The sequence below is a fragment of the Podarcis tiliguerta genome (assembly GCF_965153285.1).
Source record: "Podarcis tiliguerta genome assembly, chromosome: 12".
NCBI classification, from domain to species: Eukaryota; Metazoa; Chordata; class Lepidosauria; order Squamata; family Lacertidae; genus Podarcis; species Podarcis tiliguerta.
In genome coordinates, this window is record NC_139545.1 from 55016756 (window position 1) to 55040598 (window position 23843).

A 23843-nucleotide genomic window follows, 5' to 3' on the forward strand; every position below is an offset into this window, starting at 1 on the left:
ACATAGATCTGCCTTCCCCAAGCTGGTTCTCTCCAGATTTTGTTGGACTACAGTTCCCATCATCCCTGACATGGTGGCTGGGGCAGATGGGAATTGGAGTCCCATACCATTTGAGCCCCACCCCCCAATTATTAACTGATCTATAAATCTTAGAATCACAGAGTTGTAGAGTTGGAAGAGCTCCAAAGCATCATTTAGTTCGTCCAGCAATGCAAGAATAATTTGTTAAATTCAACTAATTATTTTGTTAATTCCTGGTTGTCAATCTGTTCCACCACCATCAACCACTTTTGAGACTTTGGTGCTCTTTCAGGAGGAATGTCCACCATCAGATCAGAGGTTTTGTTCCTTAAGGCTACTTGCCATTGTGGATTTCCTGAAGGCAACTGGTTGGACACTTTGAGAACAGGATGGTGGACTAAATGGGCCACTGGCCTGATCCAGTAGGCTCTATTTTCTTAGGATCTAAGGTCCCCACAAGAGGGTGGAGCCTGGGAAAGGTAGTATGAGAGGCAAAAGCTTTCTAAGGCCCTGTTTTGCTTTCCACATTTCTTGGAGCAGGTCTCTCACTTGGAGCTCTCCGTGGTGCTGAAATGCCCTGTGGACTCCAGTATGAGGACAATGGTACCTCGGGTTACATACATTCTGCCTGGACACTGAGGTCCAGCACCAAGGGCCTTCTGGCAGTTCCCTCCCTGTGAGAAGCCAAGTTACAGGGAACCAGGCAGAGGGCCTTCTCGGTGGTGGCACCCACCCTGTGGAAAACCCTCCCACCAGATGTCAAAGAGAAGAACAACTACCAGACCTTTAGAAGACACCTGAAGGCAGCCCTGTTTAGGGAAGCTTTTAATGTTTAATAGATTGTTGTATTTTAATATTCTGTTGAAATCCGCCCAGATGAAACCCAGCCAGATGGGCAGGGTATAAATAAATTATTGTTGTTGTTGTTGTTGTTGTTGTTGTTGTTGTTGTTGTTGTTATTATCCAAGACATGAGGATGGGGGCAACCATACTGTACTCTACTGCCACAATGGCAGGCAGGCGGAAAGTGATATCTCTGCTTCAAGAACCAGGCATTGGGGGCCTTGACAGCCAATATGGCTCCACAATATAAATTATCATCATCATCATCATTATTACAGTGGTACCTCGGGTTACATATGTTTCAGGTTACATACGCTTCAGGTTACAGACTCCACTAAGCCAGAAATAGTGCTTCAGGTTAAGAACTTTGCTTCAGGATGAGAACAGAAATCGGGCTCCGGCGGCACGGCATCAGCAGGAGGCCCCATTAGCTAAAGTGGTGCTTCAGGTTAAGAACAGTTTCAGGTTAAGTACGGACCTCCGGAACGAATTAAGTACTTAACTCGAGGTACCACTGTAATCTATTAAACATTAAAAGCTTCTCTAAACAGGGCTGCCTTCAGATGTCTTCTAAAGGTCTGGTAGTTGTTGTTCTCTTTGACATCTGGCGGGAGGGCATTCCACAGGGACGCCATGTGATTTCTGTTCTCATCCTGAAGCAAAGTTCTAACCCGAGGTACTATTTCTTGGTTAGCGGAGTCTGTAACCTGAAGCGTATGTACCACTGTATTGTATTTTAATATTCTGTTGAAAGCTGCCTAGAGTGGCTGGGGAAACCCAGCCAAATGGGCGGAGTAATTATGATGATGATCACAATGTTCAGTAAATAAACCAGAAAATAACACTTGCGACTATAATTTTTCCCTTTAATAGTTTTATTGTGGGGGGCGGGGTGACCTTGCTATGCCTCTGGATGGAGAGGAAGAGATCAGCTCAAAGCATCTTTGAGAGCATACCCCAACTGGGGCTCTCGATATGCATTTGTGACATTTGAGATGTCCGGCGATCCCCTCTCCCTGCAATCGTTTTCCCATATGCACCCAGTCAATTGTCTTCAGGACTTGAAAGGCGATGTCCCAGGATAGTGATTGACTCACGCCAAGGACAGATCTGGCGATTATTTTTAGCTTCTTGGAAGAGCAACTGTGTCCAGGACAATTCCTCCTCTGGAGAGTCCTTTGTTCTGGGGAGAGAGGCATGAATTGATTGCTTGGGACAGTTGCGGCTTCCTGAACTTTCGCACTGGCAGGACACTCGTTTGCTCCTGTTCCTGTCAGTCACGAGTTCGAAACACCTGCGTGGTTGGGCGATTTGGGTTGGCGGCTCATGCTATGGGCTTTGTTTCCTTGTGAAGAAGCCGTGGTTCTCTTTGGGGTGGCCGGACAGGTGTTGTGTCATAAAACATGCAAAGATTGACAAAGACAAAAGGCAATTCTGGGAGAGAGAGATATGCTTTTCCCCCCCACGGAACAAAGGAGCTCTAAATAGCTCAAAAATAACCGGATGAAGAAACTGATATGGCCCCGTTGTGCTCTCCAGAGATGTCCTGCGGGCATCAATTTATGTCTTCTCAGGTTACTAGACCCCATAAGGGTCTGAGAATGCAAACAAGGCTTCCATGAGATGAAAAAAAAAAATTAAAATAAACAAAACACGGATAGGTCTGATCTGAGCTGAAACAGGCCATTCTTTTAAAGAAAATGTTCTCCCAATTTAAATCTGCTTGTAAATATAGGCTGCATTCACATAGCAGTTCATCCCCTTTCCTCAAGCTTTCCCTAACAGTTAATTTCCTCACTCTTTGAGTTTCCACACACTGTAAAATCCACTTCCAGAAATACAGTGGTACCTCGGGTTACAGACGCGTCAGGTTACATACGCTTCAGGTTACAGACTCCGCTAACCCAGAAATAGTGCTTCAGGTTAAGAACTTTGCTTCAGGATGAGAACAGAAATCGTGCTCCGGCGGCGCAGATGCAGCAGGAGGCCCCATTAGCTAAAGTGGTGCTTCAGGTTAAGAACAGTTTCAGGTTAAGTACGGACCTCCGGAACGAATTAAGTACTTAACCCGAGGTACCACTATATAGCAGAATACAGTCTTCTACAGATTCATTTCCAAGTTCTTTGCAAACAGTTTTTTGGTTTTTTTCCTGGAAGCAGATAACAAGCGCTAAACTTGTGCTATGTTCTGCTTTATTTCCAGAAGTATACGTAATAGACAGTCTTTATAGAATTCCTTCAAATCATAAAAAGTTCAAAATGAAATCTTTAGTCTCAAAGTCTCTGAAAATCTTTAAATGAAGCGAGGTACCAAACTTAGTACAGTGGGAGATAAGCTGTGAAGCTTTGTGTATTCAACAATGATGTCCAACACTGAACGGTAATTCTGGATATTGACTACCGTTTCATAGAATTCTTCCTCAGCGTGGTGGGTGGATATAGAATGCTTCATAAACCCATCTTATTTTGAATGAATGTGTATAAATGAAAATATCAAATGCTGTGGAACAGTGCTCATTCGAAATAAGATGGGTTTATGAAGCATTCTATATCCACCCACCACGCTGAGGAAGAATTCATTTTGAACTTTTTATGATATGAAGGAATTCTATAAAGATTGTCTATTACATTAGCGGACACGGAGCAATGGATCCAAACTACAAGAAAGAAGATTCCACCTAAACATTAGGAAGAACTTCCTGACAGTAAGAGCTGTTCGACAGTGGAATTTGCTGCCAAGGAGTGTGGTGGAGTCTCCTTCTTTGGAGGTCTTTAAGCAGAGGCTTGACAACCATATGTCAGGAGTGCTCTGATGGTGTTTACTGCTTGGCAGGGGGTTGGACTTGATGGCCCTTGTGGTCTCTTCCAACTCTATGATTCTATGATTCTATGATATGCTCATCGTGTTGCCTAGACATTGTTGACGTTCTCTTTGCAAAACAGGGGCTTGTTTGGATACTCATTTCCAGAAGTGGCTTTTGCGTCACATGAATGCTCAAATATAATGTGGAAATAAACAGTATGGGAAACCTCCGGAAAATGGAATAGATGGTTGTGTGGATGCAGCCACAGAGTTGTGTGAAGATCATAGAATCATAGAGTTTGAAGGGACCCTGAGGATCATCTAGTCCAACCCTCTACAATGTACATGCAACTGTCCCATATGAGAACCGAACCCGCAACCTTGGCGTTACCATGCTCTAACCAACCGAGCTATGGAAAGGTGTGGTTTCCCCTACCCCTAAGGGCTCCAATCCAAATACAGTGGTGCCCCGCAAGACGAATGCCTCGCAAGATGGAAAACCTGCTAGACGAAAGGGTTTTCCGCTTTGGAGGTGCTTCGCAAAATGAATTTGCTATGGGCTTGCTTCGCAAGACGAAAATGTCTTGCGATTCCTGGGGTTTTTTTTCCGCTCCCCAACCCCTTTTTCTAAGGCACTAAGCTGCTAATAGCCTTTTAGCAGCTAATCCGCTAATCCCTTAAGCCTTTAATAGCCGCTAATAGCCGCTAAACCGCTAATAGCGCTAATCCGCTAATGGGCTTGCTTCGCAAGACGAAAAAACCACTAGACGAAGAGACTCACAGAACGGATTCTTTTCGTCTTGCGAGGCAGCACTGTAAAGTGTGCGATGCATTAATAAATCTGAGCCCTGCAGATTAACTGTTCGAGGAGGAAGGAGTGCAGGTGGGAATTCAGAAATAATAATAATAATAATAATAATAATAATAATAATAGTAATTCAGCCCCCCATTCTTCTCCCAAGCAGCTGACCATTGTATCACTGTCTATTTTATTGTGTTTAAAATATATTGCAAACCTCCTCGAAAACTTTGAGTAAAGCATTCTGGGAAACAATTTATAATGAGTTGAAAAAAATGTTTAAAATAACGTTTGTAAAAACAAACAAACCCAGAGGCTCCCCCCCCCCCATTAGGAATCTTAGGTGCAGAGATATCAAAGGAACAGAAACTATTATTTGTGTATGCGATGACAGAAGCACGGATACTACTGGCCCAGAGATGGAAAGAAGATTAAGTCCCAAGCAGAGACGAATGGTTGATGAAGATGATGGACTATGCCAAAACGGCAAAATTGACCCGGAAAATCAGAAACCAGGAAGAGAAGAACTTTAAGAAGGAATGGGGGAAATTTACAACGTACTTAAGAGAACACTGTAAACAACTAAAACAGTTGGCAGGCTTTGTGTAATGCTTGTAATGTACAAAAAATTATGGTTAAAATGGACTATTTTAAAAAAGAAAGAGAGAAAATAAGAGAAGCAGTTGAAAAAAGATTGATAATGGTAACCAGGGAAGGGCAGAGGAGAGTTGCAGAATTCAGGAAATCCTAAATCATGGGTAGGCAAACTAAGGCCCGGGGGCCGGATCTGGCCCAAGTGCCTTCTAAATCCAGCCTGCGGACGATGTGTTTTTACATGAGTAGTGTTTTTACATGAGTAGAATGTGTGCTTTTATTTAAAATGCATCTCTGGGTTATTTGTGGGGCATAGGAATTCGTTCATTCCCCCCCCCCAAAAAAAATAGTCTGGTCCCCCACTAGGTCTGAGGGACAGTGGACCGGCCCATGGCTAAAAAAGGTTGCTGACCCCTGTCCTAAACGATGATCTTTGAATTTTAATTTGCAACGTAAAGGTAAAGGTAAAGGGACCCCTGACCATTAGGTCCAGTCGTGACTGACTCTGGGGTTGCAGCGCTCATCTCGCTTTATTGGCCAAGGGAGCCGGCGTACAGCTTCCGGGTCATGTGGCCAGCAGGACTAAGCCGCTTCTGGCGAACCAGAGCAGCGCATGGAAACACCGTTTACCTTCCCGCTGCAGTGGTACCTATTGATCTACTTGCACTTTGACGTGCTTTCGAACTGCTAGGTTGGCAGGAGCAGGGATCGAGCGACGGGAGCTCATCCCGTCGCGGGGATTCGAACTGCCGACCTTTTGATCGGCAAGTCCTAGGCTCAGTGGTTTAGACCACAGCGCCACCCGCGTCCCTTAATTTGCAATGTAACACTTAATAAAAAAAAGTTTTGAGAGAGAAAACTTTTGAGTAGTAGTCAGCGTATAAATACTCCTAAGTAGGTCAGCAAGCAAATAAATAAATAAATGATGATGCAAATATTTATTATCCAGGTACCAGGCAGCAGGGACGCGGGTGGCGCTGTGGGTTAAAGCCTCAGCGCCTAGGGCTTGCCGATCGAAAGGTCGGCGGTTCGAATCCCCGCGGCAGGGTGCCCTCCCATCGCTCGGTCCCAGCGCCTGCCAACCTAGCAGTTCGAAAGCACTCCCGGGTGCAAGTAGATAAATAGGGACCGCTTACTAGCGGGAAGGTAAACGGCGTTTCCGTGTGCAGCTCTGGCTCGCCAGAGCAGCAATGTTACGCTGGCCACGTGACCCAGAAGTCTCTCCGGACAGCGCTGGCCCTTGGCCTCTTGAGTGAGATGGGCGCACAACCCTAGAGTCTGTCAAGACTGGCCCGTACGGGCAGGGGTAGCTTTACCTTTACCTTTACCAGGCAGCAAAAATGGACAACTGTTAGTCATCAACAGATCGCTCGACGGAGGGGACTTTCCTCCTTCTGCTCCCAGGTTCCCAGACAGACAAGGAGAAAGTGTGAAGGTGTTTCTTTGATGTCTTCTTCTTCTTTACCTGCAGAAAGTGTGAGGTTCGATCTTTGTTGGCATCTTCCGGTGGATCCCTGGAATCCCTGGAGAGCCAGTGTTTTTGTTCAGTGGGGAGAACACTGAGTTAGGTGGAGCAATGGTGTGACTGAGTATAAAAGCAGAGTCCTCTTTTTCTTTCTGGCAAGCTTTGTTTGGCTTTGTTGAGGTTGAAACCTGACAAGGCAGAAGTACTGTTTTTGGGGGACAGGAGGCAGGCGGGTGTGGGGGACTCCCTGGTCCTGAATGGGGTAACTATGCCCCTGAAGGACCAGGTGTGCAGCCTGGGAGTCATTTTGGACTCACAGCTGTCCATGGAGGCACAGGTCAATTCTGTGTCCAGGGCAGCTGTCTACCAGCTCCATCTGGTACGCAGGATGAGACCCTCCCTGCCTGCAGACTGTCTCGTCAGAGTGGTGCATGCTCTGGTTATCTTCCGCTTGGACTACTGCAATGCGCTCTACGTGGGGCTACCTTTGAAGGTGACCCGGAAACTACAACTAATCCAGAATGCAGCAGCTAGACTGGTGACTGGGAGCGGCCGCCGAGACCATATAACACCAGTCTTGAAAGACCTATATTGGCTCCCAGTATGTTTCCGAGCACAATTCAAAGTGTTGGTGCTGACCTTTAAAGCCCTAAACGGCCTCAGCCCAGTGTACCTGAAGGAGTGTCTCCACCACCATTGTTCTGCCCGGACACTGAGGTCCAGCTGCGAGGGCCTTCTGGCTGTTCCCTCCCTGCGAGAAGCCAAGTTACAGGGAACCAGGTACAGGGCCTTCTCGGTGGTGGCGCCTGCCCATGGAACTCCCTCCCACCAGATTGTAAGGAAATAAACAGCTATCTGACTTTTAGAAGACATCTGAAGGCAGCCCTGTATAGGGAAGTTTTTAATGTTTGATGTTTTATCATATTTTTAATATGCTGTTGGGAGCCACCCAGAGTGGATGGGGAAACCCAGCTGGATGGGTAGGGTACAAATAATAAATTATCATCATCATTATTGTTATTATTATTATACATCCCAATAACCATTTTTGTGAAATGGCTAACTTCTCTGGAACATGAGGTAGCTTTGCTAGCTATAACCATTTTAGCACAGCTACATACAGGAGCCAAAGATTAATGCTTTTGTGTGTGTCAGCAAGAGAAGCCTAATAGTGCTTAGTTGCCAGGACTATCTCTAATAGTAGTAAATAACTATTTTGTTACTACTAGTAGTAAATTACTATTTTGTTACTACTAGTAGTAAATTACTATTATGTTACTACTAGTAGTAGATGAGGACTACAATTTCAAGCTAATCGAGTGCCAGCATTGGTCATTCCCTAGAACAATGAGTCGCAGCATCCGAGCTCAGGGATCTGTAGTCTTTATTACAGGATAAAGACAGGGATAAGGTGGAGGTGCCCCAAAGAATTAAGGGGATGGAAAGAAACCAGTGGAAGTGGGTCTGTGGAGAGGGTTGAGCTCATTCGGGAGAAGGAAGCGGAGGTGGCTGTTCCAAGCAGAGGGAACGACATGGCGGAGGATGTGAGGAATAGGGTAGCTGGTGGCCAGACAGAGTGAAAAAGACCCCATTCCAGAGGGACAGAGACAAACACAAGACAGTTGATGGAATCTGAGCATCGATTCCAATTAGAAATACTAATTCCAATCCACAGGTTCGGTTGAAATCCAATCTCGATATCCAGTTCTGGTTGACGTGGCCTAAAAACAAAGTTGGAAACAAAGTTTTATTCATTTGCTACTGCAGTTCAGAAACACTTGGGGGCTGACCACATAACACCAGTCTTGAAAGACCTTACATTGGCTCCCAGTACATTTCCGAGCACAATTCAAAGTGTTGGTGTTGACCTTTCAAGCCCTCAACAGCCTCGGCCCAGTATACCTGAAGGAGCGTCTCCACCCCCACCGTTCTACCCGGACACTGAGGTCCAGCACTGAGGGCCTTCTGGTGGTTCCCTCACTGCGAGAAGCCAAGTTACAGGGAACCAGGCAGAGGGCCTTCTTGGTAGTGGCACCTGCCCTGTGGAACGCCCTCCCACCAGATGTCAAAGAGAAAAACAACTACCAGACTTTTAGAAGGCACCTGAAGGCAGCCCTGTTTAGGGAAGCTTTTAATGTTTGATGCATTACTGTATTTTAATATTTTGTTGGATGCCGCCCAGAGTGGGTGGGGAGGCCTGGCCTGATGGGTGGGGTATAAATAAATTATTATTATTATTAGCAAAAAAAGAGAAGAAATTAAAACAAGATGGGGTGAGAGATCGGTCGATGGATCGGTCGATGAGATAGATAGATGAGATAGATAGATGATAGAGATGATGGATAGATGATAGATAATAGATAGATAGATAGATAGATGATAGAGATGATGGATAGATAGATGATAAATGATAGATGATAGATAGATGATAGATTAGATAGATGATAGATAGATGATAGATATAGATAGATAGATGATAGATAGATGATAGATAGATAGATGATAGATAGATGATAGATAGATAGATAGATGATAGATAGATGATAGATGGATAGATGATAGATAGATAGATAGATGATAGATAGATAGATAGTTAGATGATAGATAGATAGATGATAGATAGATAGATAGATAGATAGATAGACAGATGATAGATAGATAGATGATAGATGATAGATAGATAGATATAGAAAACAGTAAGTATGGCATAATGACTAGGCTGTTGGACTACAACCTGAGAGATGAGAGTTGAACTCTTAATTCAGCTATGAAGCTCACTGGGTGGCCATAGGCCAATTGTTGTCTCTCAGTCTAACCTGTGATACGTGAGGATAAAATGGTGATGGGGAGAAGTCTGTTTGCCACCCTGAGCTCCTTGGAAAAAAGCTGGAATATACGTATAATGATGATCGAGGAAGTCAGACTACACTGAAAGTTAACTTGGATTTTGGAAGTAATGACTGCTTTTTTTCTTTTTTCTTTTAGTATTGTAAGATGTTTTGTTTTGTGTTTTTTTTCTTATATTTGTTATAAATGTGGAAAATCAATAAAAAAAATTGGGGGGAAAAAGATATCAAACCACCGAGGGAAATAGATAGAGATATAGATGATGATATAGATGATGATATAGATGATGATATAGATATAGATATAGATATAGATATAGATATAGATATAGATATAGATATAGATATAGATATAGATAGATATATAGATATAGATGCAATGGGCAGCGTTGGCTACAACTTCACTAAATTACTCAAGGCAAGAAGTCGCAGAAGAAGGAATCTGGGAAAAGTGCCTATATAGGAGCTGTAAGTTATCTGACGAGAACGGGCCGCGAGCCAGGCAAGTACTTGACCCCTGTGGGTCAAAAAAATAAGCCGTGGCCGGATGTAACAAATTGCTCCAGATTATCGAGATTTCGCAGCCTGTGCAAGAAAAGGAGCCAGCAAAGGAGGCTGCTCTGTGTGTGGGCTGAGAATTAAACAACATCCCACATGGGAAAAGGTATCGGAAGAGACGGAGAGTGACTCACGAGCTCTGGGATAAGGAAGGAGCAAAGGTTTCCACGTGGTGGGTTTTGCTGCTGCCTGGTAAGATGTGGGCTTGGATGGTTTTAGACAGGCCGGGTGAGCTCCCGTTGCTCGGTCCCTGCTCCTGCCAACCTAGCAGTTCGAAAGCACATCAAAGTGCAAGTAGATAAACAGCGTTTCCGTGCACTGCTCTGGTTCGCCAGAAGCGGCTTAGTCCTGCTGGCCACATGACCCTGAAGCTGTACGCTGGCTCCCTCGGCCAGTAAAGTGAGATGAGCGCTGCAACCCCAGAGTCGGCCACGACTGGACCTAATGGTTTGGGGTTCTTTTACCTTTAATGAAAGCTACCAGTTAGCAGAGCTTCCATATTCAGGGGCAGTATATCTCTCTCGGTACCAGCTGCTGGGATTGGCAATCTGATTTCTTTATGCCCTGCTTGGGAGCTTCCCAATTTGGACTCACAGCTGTCCATGGAGGCGCAGATCCATTCTGTGTCCAGGGCAGATGTTTACCAGCTCCATCTGGTATGCAGGCTGAGACCCTCCCTGCCCGCAGACTGTCTTACCATACTGCTCTGGTTATCTCCCGCTTGGACTACTGCCATGCGCTCTACGTGGGGCTACCTTTGAAGGTGACCTGGAAACTACAACTAATAAGAAGAATAACTACCCAGACTTTTAGAAGACATCTGAAGGCAGCCCTGTTTAGGGAAGTTTTTAATGACTGATGTTTTAATGTATTTTTAATCTTTTGTTAGAAGCCACCCAGAGTGGCTGGGGAAACCCAGAAGTAAGTGTCTAAAACCCAGAAGTAAGTGTTCCGGTTTTCGAACGTTTTTCGGAACCTGAACGTTTTTCAGAACCCAAACGTCCGATGTGGCTGTCGGCTATTGTTTCCAGGACACCTACACCAATCACAAACCCTGCCTTGGTTTTCGAACATTTCAGAAGTCAAACGGACTTCAGGAATGGATTAAGTTCAAGAACCAAAGTATCACTGTATTTGGCACTTTTGTTATTGCTGTTTATTTTGAGTTTTTGTTTTTGAGGCTTTTTCAGTTAATTTGTTTTTGTGACTGTGTGGAACCCAGTTCAGCTACTGATTGATTGATTGATTGATTGATTGATTGACTGATTGTGTGACTGTGGAAATGCATCAAAGCCCCCCATTCAAACAAGGACTATCATCAGTGCATCTAAGAAAATAATAATAAATTTAATTTTTATCATCTACTGTCTTATTTATTTTATAGTAAATTGCTGTTTTAGGGGTTGCTTTAAAAAATCTGGAACAGATTAATCTGTTTTGCATTACTTTCTATGGGAAAGCGAGCTTTGGTTTTGAAACGCTTTGGTTTTGGAATGGACTTCCGGAACGAATTAAGTTTTAGAACCAAGGTCCACCATAAGTGAGTCTGTCTGAGCGACTCAACTCACAAGGAGGGATCGACTGTAAAGATCCCCAGAGAGGGGACAGGGATCCTGCAGGTTCCTTCACAAATTACTTGCTGTGGTCTACTCTGTGGAGTCCATATATTAGAGATGGACAGAGTAGCCAATTCTGTCCTGTTTCATTTCACTGGAACTCAGTTGCAGATCTGTTCCTTTGCGTGCAGATTCTGTGATTTTTTTTAAAAAAAAGATGTGCGCACGCAAAAGTTGTGCACACATTTAAAATGTGCTCGTTTGCAATGTAAACTGCACATTTCTAAAAATGTAAAAATAAGAATCCTTCGGTGATTTTCCACTATTTCATCTAGAAAACATACTTTTTCCATTAGATTTTAACACAAAATATATATTTTCTGTTTTCATCTTTTGCACACTAAGGTAAAGGTAAAGGTACGCCTGCCCGTACGGGCCAGTCTTGACAGACTCTAGGGTTGTGCGCTCATCTCACTCTAGAGGCCGGGAGCCAGCGCTGTCCGGAGACACTTCCGGGTCACGTGGCCAGCGTGACGAAGCTGCTCTGGCGAACCGGCACCAGAGCAGCACACGGAAACGCCGTTTACCTTCCCGCTATAAAGCGGTACCTATTTATCTACTTGCACTTAAGGGTGCTTTTGGACTGCTAGGTGGGCAGGAGCAGGGACCGAACAACGGGAGCACACCCCGCTGCAGGGATTCGAACCGCCGACCTTCCGATTGGCAAGTCCTAGGCTCTGTGGTTTAACCCACAGTGCCACCCGCGTCCCTTTTTTGCACACTACCAACTGCTTAATTAAATCCCATGCTGCTTCGGCAAATCCTGAGAAATGTACATCTCACAAGGACTTAAGCCAGTTTGGGAGCCTCAAATCTGATTGGTCCACTGTGGAAAACAGACCAAACCATTTTTTCTGGTCTCTATCATGTACTTCCAAAATGAAGATCAGAATAACACAGTAAGTTGCTGTGATGAAAGGAAAAGAAAGAAGGACGAGGGAAAACATTTTTGTTTTCTTTCTGCTCCTTATTTTTCCAGCCTTAGGTTCAGTCCAAATTTCCACATCACTTTCTGATTTTTTTAAAAAAGCCCTTTTGAGTAATTTTCAATTCAGCATCATGCAGCAATTTTCTCCTTATACACACATTATTATATTCCATTTTGTACAAAGTACACATCTTGCCAGCAAATCGCCCCAGTTGGTGATACATTTTGTATATTCTTCTGCATGCATTACCCTAGTAAAATGGTACCTCGGGTTAAGTACTTAATTTGTTCCGGAGGTCCATTCTTAACCTGAAACTGTTCTAACCTGAAGCACCACTTTAGCTAATGGGGCCTCCTGCTGCTGCTGCTGCGCCATTGGAACATTTCTGTTCTCATCCTGAAGCAAAGTTCTTAACCCGAGGTACTATTTCTGGGTTAGTGGAGTCTGTAACCTGAAGCGTCTGTAACTTGAAGCGTCTGTAACCCAAGGTACCACTGTATAGACATTTTTGGGGGGTAGGTGTTCCTTAGCCAGAAAACAACCTTGCAAAATTCAGGGAAATGCTTTTTTTTTTTTTTAGTTTATGGTTTGTGTATTGTTTTTGAAGAGGTAGGTGTGCCTTCAGGTGTGAACAGAACCAAATTTCTCCCCCCACATCCATCCCAGGGAAGGTGGGGGGTTGAGACAGGAAAGCTGATACAAACAGAAAAGAATATGCTTTGACGATGGATAGCTATTGCAGGGCAAAGAGTCTAAGAACATCAGTGTGATGGCCTGGGACTCGGGCTCAGACTCGGAACCAGGGGGGGGTCTCAGTCCACACTGTATTCTGAAGGATTTCCTGGCTCTGTGAAAGCTCAGCATAGCCCTCCTGGCTACAAGTCATCGGTGGCCCTTCTCTCGTCTTCCACAAATTTGCCCAATCCTCTTTTCAAGCCACCCACGTTGGCAGCCGTCTCTGACTCCTGTGAGAGTTCCATAGCTTAACTCTGTGGTATGTCAATAAGTCCATCGTTTATCTGTCCCAAATCTTCCAACTCTCAGCTGTGTTGCATGCCCTTGAGTTCCAGCGTTAGGAGACAGGGAGGAAAACTGTCCCCTGTCCTCTTTCTCCTTGCCATTCACTCGAACTCAGCATCCTGACTTTATCTTCTCCTCTGGTTTGCTCTCTCCCTGGGGTTTTGCTGACCGGATGAAAGCCCATGTTTTAAAGGGCTTCGGCCCCACAAGCTGGGATAATTTCAAATCTCCCTGAGCAAACAAGATCAGGAGGCAACGACAGATAAATAAACCAGAGCAGCGGGAAAACAGGAACTGATAGCACAGAGTTTGGATTGTTTGCTAATTTATCTAAGACACACAGATTGTTTCCCCCCCCTTTTGCCACAAAGTTGTGGTTGCATCCTAGGTCACTCACCCCCCCCCCCCAGCCTAAAAGATATCAGCTGAGGTTCTGAGAAATCAGATGTTTATGTTGTTATTCTGTGTGTGTTTTTCTTCCAGGAAGAAATATGGACTCAGTGACTGTGGAAGAGCTGATCGGAGCTCCTTTGCAATGGCAAAATCGGCTGCGTTCTACATTTAAGGCTATAGGATACCACTTTAAACAGCTCTCGTTTGCCCCTAAGAATCCTGGGAGCTGTAGTTTGTTTAGGGGGCTTAGAGTTGTTTGGAGGTCCCTATTCTCTGCCCACAATGAAAAACCTAGACAGCATCTTAAAAAGCAGAGACATCACCTTGCCGACAAAGGTCCGTATAGTTAAAGCTATGGTTTTCCCAGTAGTGAGGTATGGAAGTGAGAGCTGGACCATAAAGAAGGCTGATCGCCGAATAATGGATGCTTTTGAATTATGGTGCTGGAGGAGACTCTTGAGAGTCCCATGGACTGCAAGAAGATCAAACCTCTCCATTCTGAAGGAAATCAGCCCTGAGTGCTCACTGGAAGGACAGATCCTGAAGTGGAGGCTCCAAGACTTTGGCCACCTCATGAGAAGAGAAGACTCCCTGGAAAAGACCCTGATGCTGGGAAAGATTGAGGGTGCAAGGAGAAGGGGACGACAGAGGACGAGATGGTTGGACAGTGTTCTTGAAGCTACCAGCGTGAGTTTGACCAAACTGCGGGAGGCAGTGGAAGACAGGAGTGCCTGGCATGCTCTGGTCCACGGGGGTCAGGAAGAGTCAGACACGACTAAACGACTAAACAACAACAACAACAACAACAATTCTCTGCCCAAAGCCACAATTCCCAGAGTTCCCTAGGAACAGGGATTGATAGTTAAACCACTCTGAGAATGGCAGCTCTTTGAGGGGTACAGGGTCATCTAGTCCAACCCCCTGCAACGCAGCTCAAGAGTCCATGACAGATGGTGTGGAGGACTCCCTGGTCCTGAGTTGGGTAACTGTGCCCCTGAAGGACCAGGTGCGCAGCCTGGGAGTCATTCTGGACTCGCAACTGTCCATGGAGGTGCAGGTCAGTGCTGTGCCCAGGGCAGTTGTCTACCAGCTCCATCTGGTATGCAGGATGAGACCCTACCTGTCTGTGGACTGTCTCGCCAGAGTGGTGCATGCTCTGGTTATCTCCCGCTTGGACTACTGCAATGCGCTCTACATGGGGCTACCTTTGAAGGTGACCCAGAAACTACAACTTCTCCAGAATGCAGCAGCTAGACTGGTAACTGGGAGTGGCTGCCAGTCCTGAAAGACCTACACTGGCTCCCAGTACATTTCCGAGCACAATTCAAAGTGTTGGTGCTGACCTTTCAAGCCCTAAAAGGCCTCAGCCCAGTATACCTGAAGGAAAGTCTCCACCCCCATCGTTCAGCCCAGACACTGAGGTCCAGCTGGCGGTTCCCGCACTGCAAGAAGCCAAGTTACAGGGGACCAGGCAGAGGGTCTTCTCGGTAGTGGTGCCCATCCTGTGGAACGCCCTCCCATCAGATGTCAAAGAGAAAAACAACTACCAGACTTTTAGAAGACATCTGAAGGCAGCCCTTTTTAGGGAAGCTTTTAATGTTTAATAGACTATTGTATTTTGATATACTGTTTGAAGCCACCTAGAGTGGCTGGGGAAACCCAGCCAGACGGGCAGGGTATAATTATAAATTATTATTATTATTATTATTATTATTATTATAATTATTCAACCTCCGTTGAAAAATCTCCAAGGAAGAGAGTCCACCACCTTCCAAGGAAACCTGTTCTGCTGTTGAACAGTGCTTACCGTCAGGAAGTTCCTCCTAATGTGTACTTGAAACCCAAACCACTTGATTCTTGTCTTTTGACTCAGTTGGTTTGGTTCCTACCCTCAGGAGCAGCAGAAAACAAGCTTGCTCTATATTCCATGGACAGCCCTTCCAGATATTGGAAGATGGCCATCATATCTCCTCTTCTCCAGGCTACACATACCCATCTCTCTCAACCGTTCCTCAAAAGTTTTGGTTTCCAGACCCTTGATCGTCTTGGTCTTCTTCCCCTGCACCCATCCCAGCTTGTCAAATAAAGCCCTTCATTTTGGATAATCAGCAAGGGCTCTTCATTGAAATTATCGAATAATGGAAAGCTATATAAATATAGGGACGCAGGTGGTGCTGTGCTTAGGAGCTTAGGACTTGCCAATCAGAAGGTCGGCGGTTCGAATCCCCGCGACGGGGTGAGCTCCCATTGCTCGGACCCAGCTCCTGCCAACCTAGCAGTTCGAAAGCACGTCAAAGTGCAAGTAGATAAGTAGGTACCACTCCGGCAGGAAGGTAAACGGCGTTTCTGTGCGCTGCTCTGGTTCGCCAGAAGCGGTTTAGTCCTGCTGGCCACTTGACCCGGAAGCTGTACGCCGGCTCCCTTGGCCAATAAAGCAAGATGAGCGCCACAACCCCAGAGTCAGTCACAACTGGACCTAATGGTCAGGGCTCCCTTTACCTTTACCTTTATATAAATATAATCCCGTTCATCCCAAAACCAACCCGTTTGTGAATAACTGTAGCCCTCCAGATGTTCTAGATGCAAGCTAACGCCCATCAGTTCACAACATCTGGAGAATCACAGTTTCCTCACCCTTTTGCTGTAAGTGGATCAATCTAGTGAAGATCTCTTTCAGCTTCTGCCTTCTGGAAGAAGGTACAGGGTTATAAAGACTAGGACTAGCCGCCTGAGAAACAGTTTCTATCCAAATGCGCTTTTGGTTTTAAACGCGGTGTAATGTAGTCTCTATGTGAGTATATTGTATCCAATTATGGGGTATCAGAGTTTTTAGGGGCCAATCAGGTTGGGATAGCAGGCTTGATGGTTTTTGAATGTCTGATGTAGATTTTTCAGTTTCGTTGTTCTGTATGGGACAATGACAATAAGCATTTTCGTATCGTATCTAGGGTGGTGGGTGGGGTTTCAAAAACAAAACAATGATGACTTTGTTCGGCTTACCTGCCATTCAGCTTGCCATGATATGCTTCACAAAGGCTGGGGGGAAAAGGAAGAGAGCCATTACTGTCTCAGAGGTGGTGTTGTGTAATGGTTAGAGTGTTGGGCTAGAGCTTGGGATATGAGGGTCCTGACTCAGTCATGAATCTCACTGGGTGTCAAAGACCAGGCTGAGGAGTACTGCTCTGATGACCAGAATCCTGAAGTTGCCCAGGAACAATGGAGCAGTATAGATATAGATATGGAGCAGTGGTTTGCAGAGGGGCATAGTTCTGAAGGCAAAAGTTGAGACTGTGGGGTGTGATACATAAGTAGCAGTCAAGTACAACATTCCTTGTTTTCCTAGAGTGGACATGCGGGGGAAAGTTTGGTCCAGCCAGTCGAAAACTTCCTGTTTCCTCCTGGCTGGGACATACTTCCTTTGCATGCGACTAGAGGTGGGCGTGACCTCACCTGTCCAGGTAACAAAAGGACAGGGCATGCAGCACTCTCTCTTTTCTCTTTGACTTCCTCCATCATCGGAGCAGCTTTTTAGCTAGAGACGCTCTGTTGTCTTCCAGCCAACAGAGGACACTAGGATTATCCCCACATGGCAGCCTTTCTCAACCTGTGGGTCCCCAGATGTTGTTGCACTACAACTCCCATCACCCCTAGCTAGCAAGGCCAGAGCTCAGGGATGATGGAAGTTGTAGTCCAACAACATCTGGGGACCCACAGGTTGAGAACCGCTGCATATGGGATAGCTCCACATGTATATATTATGTAACTAAGTCTGCCTTCAGGGATCCATCTGTGAACTGATGTTGTAAGTAAACTTCTTTTGTTGACTTTACACAAGATTGTAGCATCTTTTATGGCACCCCCATATTTTCCTTAATACAGTGGTACCTTCGTTCTCAAACACCTCTGTACCCAAACGCCAAAAACCCGGAAGTAAGTGTTCTGGTTTTGGAACGTTTTTCGGAACCCGAACGTCCGATGCAGCTGTCAGCTATTGTTTCCGGGGTGCCTGCACCAATCAGAAGCTGCACCTTGGTTTTCAAACATTTCGGAAGTCAAATGGACTTCCGAAGTGGATTAAGTTTGGCGTTTTTGTTTTTTGCTATTTATTTTGTGTTTTTGTTTTTGAGGCCTTTTCGGTTACCGTATTTTCCGGCGTATAAGATGACTGGGCGTATAAGACGACCCCCCAACTTTTCCAGTTAAAATATAGAGTTTGGGATATACTCGCCGTATAAGACTACCCCTCTTCCAACGCACACCAAATAAAAATTAAAAAACCAGTCTCCAGTCCGGCTCGGAAATCTGCTCCACTCCCCAGTAGCCGGGGGCTTCTGGGGCCAATTTTCAAGCGTATTTCTGCTTCATCTAGAGAGTTTGGTGTCCTCTGATTTAATTTGCTGTCATTTTATCCTTTGGTGAGGAGTTGCTGCAGGAGCTGCTGCTGTAGCCAGCGTAAAAGACGACCCCCGACTTTTCAGAAGATTTTCCTGGGTTAAAAAGTAGTCTTATACGCCAGAAAACACAGTAATTTGTTTTTGTGACTGTGCTCAGCTACCAACTGATTGATTGTGTGACTGCGGAAATGGATAAAAGCCCCCCATCCAAACAAGGACTATCATCAGTTCAGGTAAGAAAAAAATGACGTTTAAATTTTTATCATCTACAATTCTGTCTTATTTTATAGTATAGTACATTGATTGTTGCTTTCATTTAATGGATCAGCGGTCTCGTTAGTAAAATTCATATTAAATTGCTGTTTTAGGGGTGGTTTTTAAAAGTCTGGAACGGATTAATCCATTTTGCATTACTTTCTATGGGAAAGCACGCCTTGGTTTTGGAACGCTTTGGTTTTGGAACGGACTTCTGGAACGGATTAAGTTTGAGAACCAAGGCACCACTTTACCTTCATAGCTGATGCAACCATTGGAGTCTTCCTGGCCAGCCATTAGTTTATCGACCTCCTCCTCAGTCAACCTTTCACCTGGAACAGAAAAAAAGATACATAAATTGACTCAAATTTTCAGGGTTAAGAGCCCAAAGCAAATTACAAGCAGGGCTATGTGATTTGGTCAAAGCTCGAATCGCTACCTGATTTTGGGGGGGCAAGATTCCAGTTTTAGCCGAGTCAGGCCAAAAAAGTTGGTTAAAATGTTTCTGTATATTATGTCCGCAGCCAGAATTCTGTATGCCCAGAAATGGAAAGAAGTTTCCAACAAGAAAGGAGTGGATTTTTAAAACTACTGGACTATATGGAGATGGTGAAATTAATGACAAAAACAAGAGACCAAAAAGATGAAATGAGAGACCAAAAAGAGCGGAGATCCTTTTTGGAGAAAATATTATAGCCAAATGAAATTGCAGGCAGGACGGAAAATATAAGCAAAGGATGATAAAGGAATGTAATATGGAAAGAAACAGAAGTCCCAGCAAAGGAGGAATGGATGCAAAAACTTATGGAATATGCAGAAATGGCAAAACATACCGGAAGAATAAGAAATCAAGATAACTTTTTATAAAAGAATGGAAATGGTTTGTTGAATGTTTACAGATAAACAGATAAGAACATTGGCATGATTATGGTAATATATTTAAAGTATGTATTTAAAGTAGATGAATAAATGAGCAAATTAAGTTAATTTGGATATGCAGAAGATATTAAAAATAAATTTAAGGAACTGCAGAAAGAGAGGGGAAGAAGTCAAGTTTTGAAATGTCAAAAATGATTGTAAAATCAGTGAAACGTAGAAACCTGAAAAGTATAAATAATTTTTAAAAAGATAAAGGAATGTAATATGTATGTTCCAGAAATCAGTATTACGTTTAAGGCAGCAGAGAAAGGATATGAAGAGAAACATCATGAAAGGAAGGATGGATGTCAAAATGGCTCAGGGGCTTTTTATCTGACTGTCTACCATAGCATTCCCCCTTCAACCAAGATGAGGAATTTCAGGGTGCTTAGAGCAACATCTTCTAGCTCACAGTCTTTGGTCCCTGTGATTAACTGTGATCTCCAAGCAGAAACAAAGCTGAAAAATTCAGAATCCCTGAAGTCATCATTTGTCCCGCTCGACTTTGATCACAGCATATGGCTGGCAAATTCCTTATCCCAATAACTTCGTTTTTGCAAAGAAAAGGGAAATGAAGGACATGTTTTCCTAGCCCTCCAGACTGCACAGAGAGCTGTTTGCATATATTTTATTTTTAACCAACTAAACTTTTTATCCCCTTCATGGATCACTGCCTTGCCGTGGCGAAGGGGCTTGAAGAACTCAGAGAAGCTATGAACTATGCCGAGCAGGGCACCCAAGATGAACAGGTCATAGTGGAGAGTTTTGACCAAACGTGATCCACCTGGAGTAGGAATCGGCAAGCCACTCCAGTATCCCTGCCAAGAAAACTCCATGGACAAAGACAACAGGTATATAAAAGTTATGACGCTGGAAGATGAGCCCCTCAGGTCGGAAGGCGTCCAACATGCTACTGGGGAAGAGCGGAGGACAAGTACAAGTAGATCCAGAGCTGATGAAGCGGCTGGGCCAAAGCCGAAAGGACGCTCAGTTGCGGATATGCATGGAAGCGAAAGGAAAGTCCAATGCTGTAAAGAAAAATATTGCATAGGAACCTGGAATGTAAGAACCATGAACCTGGGTAAGTTGGATGTGGTCAAAAATGAGATGGCAAGAATAAACATTGACATCTTGGGCATCAGTGAACTAAAATGGACGGGAATGGGCGAATTCAGTTCGGATGACTATCATATCTACTACTGTGGGCAAGAAACCCGTAAAAGAAATGGAGTGGCCCTCATAGTCAACAAAAGAGTGGCGAAAGCTGTACTGGGATGCAATCTCAAAAATGATAGAATGATCTCGATACGAATCCAAGGCAGACCTTTTAACATCACAGTAATCCAAGTTTATGCACCAACTACTGGTGCTGAAGAAACTGAAATTGACCAATTCTATGAAGACTTACAACAGCTTATAGAAGTGACACCAAAGAAAGATGTTCTTCTCATTATAGGGGATTGGAATGCTAAAGTAGGGAATCAAGAGATAAAAGGAACAACTGGCAAATTTGGTCTTGGAATTCAAAACGAAGCAGGGCAAAGGCTAATAGAGTTCTGTCAAGAGAACAAGCTGGTCATCACAAACACTCTTTTCCAACAACACAAGAGACGACTCTACACATGGACATCACCAGATGGGCAGCATCGAAATCAGATTGATTATATTCTCTGCAGCCAAAGATGGAGAAGCTCTATACAGTCAGCAAAAACAAGACCTGGAGCTGACTGTGGCTCAGATCATCAGCTTCTTATAGCAAAATTCAAGCTTAAACTGAAGAAAGTAGGAAAAACGACTGGGCCGGTAAGATACAATCTAAACCAAATCCCTTATGAATACACAGTGGAAGTGAGGAACAGGTTTAAGGATTTAGATTTGCTGGACAGAGTGCCTGAAGAACTATGGATGGAGGCTCGAAACATTATACAGGAGGCAGCAACGAAAACCATCCCAATGAAAAGGAAATGCAAGAAAGCAAAGTGGCTGTCCAATGAGGCCTTACAAATAGCGGAGGAGAGAAGGCAAGCAAAATGTGAGGGAGATAGAGAAAGATACAGGAAATTGAATGCAGAATTCCAAAAAATAGCAAGGAGAGACAAGAAGGCCTTCTTAAATGAGCAATGCAAAGAAATAGAGGAAAACAACAGAATGGGAAGAACCAGAGATCTGTTCAAGAAAATTGGAGATATGAAAGGAACATTTCGTTCAAAGATTACCATAATAAAGGACAAAAGTGGTAAGGACCTAACAGAAGCAGAAGACATCAAGAAGAGGTGGCAAGAATACACAGAGGAATTATACCAGAAAGATATGAATGTCTCGTACACCCCAGGTAGTGTGGTTGCTGACCTTGAGCCAGACATCCTGGAGAGTGAAGTCAAATGGGCCTTAGAAAGCATTGCAAATAACAAGGCCAGTGGAAGTGATGGTATTCCAGCTGAACTATTTAAATTTTTAAAAGATGATGCTGTTAAGGTGCTACACTCAATATGCCAGCAAGTTTGGAAAACTCAGCAGTGGCCAGAAGATTGGAGAAGATCAGTCTACATCCCAATCCCAAAGAAGGGCAGTGCTAAAGAATGCTCCAACTACCGCACAATTGCACTCATTTCACATGCTAGCAAGGTTATGCTTAAAATTCTTCAAGGAAGGCTCAAGCAGTATGTGGACCGAGAACTCCCAGAAGTGCAAGCTGGATTTAGAAGAGGCAGGGGAACCAGAGACCAAATTGCAAACATGCGCTGGATTATGGAGAAAGCTAGAGAGTTCCAGAAAGACATCTACTTCTGCTTCATTGACTATGCAAAAGCCTTTGACTGTGTCGATCACAGCAAACTATGGCAAGTTCTTAAAGAAATGGGAGTGCCTGATCACCTCATCTGTCTCCTGAGAAATCTCTATGTGGGACAAGAAGCTACAGTTAGAACTGGATATGGAACAACTGATTGGTTCAAAATTGGGAAAGGAGTACGACAAGGCTGTATTTTGTCTCCCTGCTTATTTAACTTATATGCAGAATTCATCATGCGAAAGGCTGGGCTGGATGAATCCCTAGCCGGAATTAAGATTGCTGGAAGAAATATCAACAACCTCAGATATGCAGATGACACAACCTTGATGGCAGAAAGTGAGGAGGAATTAAAAAACCTTTTATCGAGGGTGAAAGAGGAGAGCACAAAATATGGTCTGAAGCTCAACATCAAAAAAACGAAGATCATGGCCACTGGTCCCATCACCTCCTGGCAAATAGAAGGGGAGGAAATGGAAGCAGTGAGAGATTTTACTTTCTTGGGTTCCATGATCACTGCAGATGGTGACAGCAGCCACGAAATTAAGCGACGCCTGCTTCTAGGGAGGAAAGCAATGGCAAACCTAGATAGCATTCTAAAAAGTAGAGACATCACCTTGCCAACAAAGGTCCGTATGGTAAAAGCTATGGTTTTCCCAGTAGTGATGTATGGAAGTGAGAGCTGGACCATAAAGAAGGCTGATCGCCGAAGAATTGACGCTTTTGAATTATGGTGCTGGAGGAGACTTTTGAGAGTCCCATGGACTGCAAGAAGATCAAACGCATCCATTCTTAAGGAAATCAGCCCTGAGTGCTCACTGGAAGGACAGATTGTGAAGCTGAGGCTCCAATACTTTGGCCACCTCATGAGAAGAGAAGACTCCCTGGAAAAGACCCTGATGTTGGGAAAGATGGAGGGCACAAGGAGAAGGGGACGACAGAGGACGAGATGGTTAGACAGTGTTCTCGAAGCTACAAACATGAATCTGACCAAACTGCGGGTGGCAGTGGAAGACAGAAGTGCCTGGCGTGCTCTGGTCCATGGGGTCACGAAGAGTCGGACACGACTGAACGACTAAACAACAACAACAACAACAAACTTTTTATAACGGGACGCGGGTGGTGCTGTGGGTAAAACCTCAGCGCCCAGGGCTTGCCAATTGCATGGTCGGCGGTTCGAATCCCTGCGGCGGGGTGAGCTCCCGTCTTTCGGTCCCAGCTCCTGCCCACCTAGCAGTTTGAAAGCACTCTTAAGTGCAAGTAGATAAATAGGTACCGCTTTATAGCGGGAAGGTAAACGGCGTTTCCGTGTGCTGCGCTGGTGCTGGCTCGCCAGAGCAGCTTCGTCACGCTGGCCACATGACCCGGAAGTGTCTCCAGACAGCGCTGGCCCCCGGCCTCTTAAGTGAGATGGGCGCACAACCCTAGAGTCTGTCAAGACTGGCCCGTACGGGCAGGGGTACCTTTACCTTTTAAACTTTTTATTGCACTAGCTGTAGGCCATGGCATCATTCAGAAGGAGAACAAAAAGAGGGCGGAAGGGAAAAAACAACAACAATAACCATAAAAATAATCAGGCACAGACATACAATAAAACCATG

General features: G+C 44.7%; 1 protein-coding gene and 1 long non-coding RNA gene across 3 annotated transcripts in view; one reads left to right on the forward strand and one right to left on the reverse strand.

Moving 5' to 3' along the window:
- The first annotated feature begins 4489 nt into the window (after positions 1-4489).
- Positions 4490-8030, forward strand: LOC310661098. The gene is made up of 2 exons (XR_014503703.1): positions 4490-6016; positions 6392-8030. It is a non-coding gene; the product is annotated as an uncharacterized lncRNA (long non-coding RNA).
- MYL3 (myosin light chain 3) overlaps positions 7893-23843 on the reverse strand; it is a 39582-nt gene continuing 23631 nt past the window's right edge. The window contains exons 5-7 of one of the 2 annotated variants that reach the window (XM_083406812.1): positions 18791-18868; positions 16874-16923; positions 7893-8246 (exon numbers count right to left, since the gene is read on the reverse strand). In XM_083406812.1, the coding sequence (XP_083262938.1) occupies positions 16895-16923; positions 18791-18868 (107 nt within the window). In that variant the 3' untranslated portion in view covers positions 7893-8246; positions 16874-16894. The remainder of the gene's footprint in view (positions 8247-16873; positions 16924-18790; positions 18869-23843) is intronic. The other variant, XM_083406811.1, reaches the window with a different exon arrangement.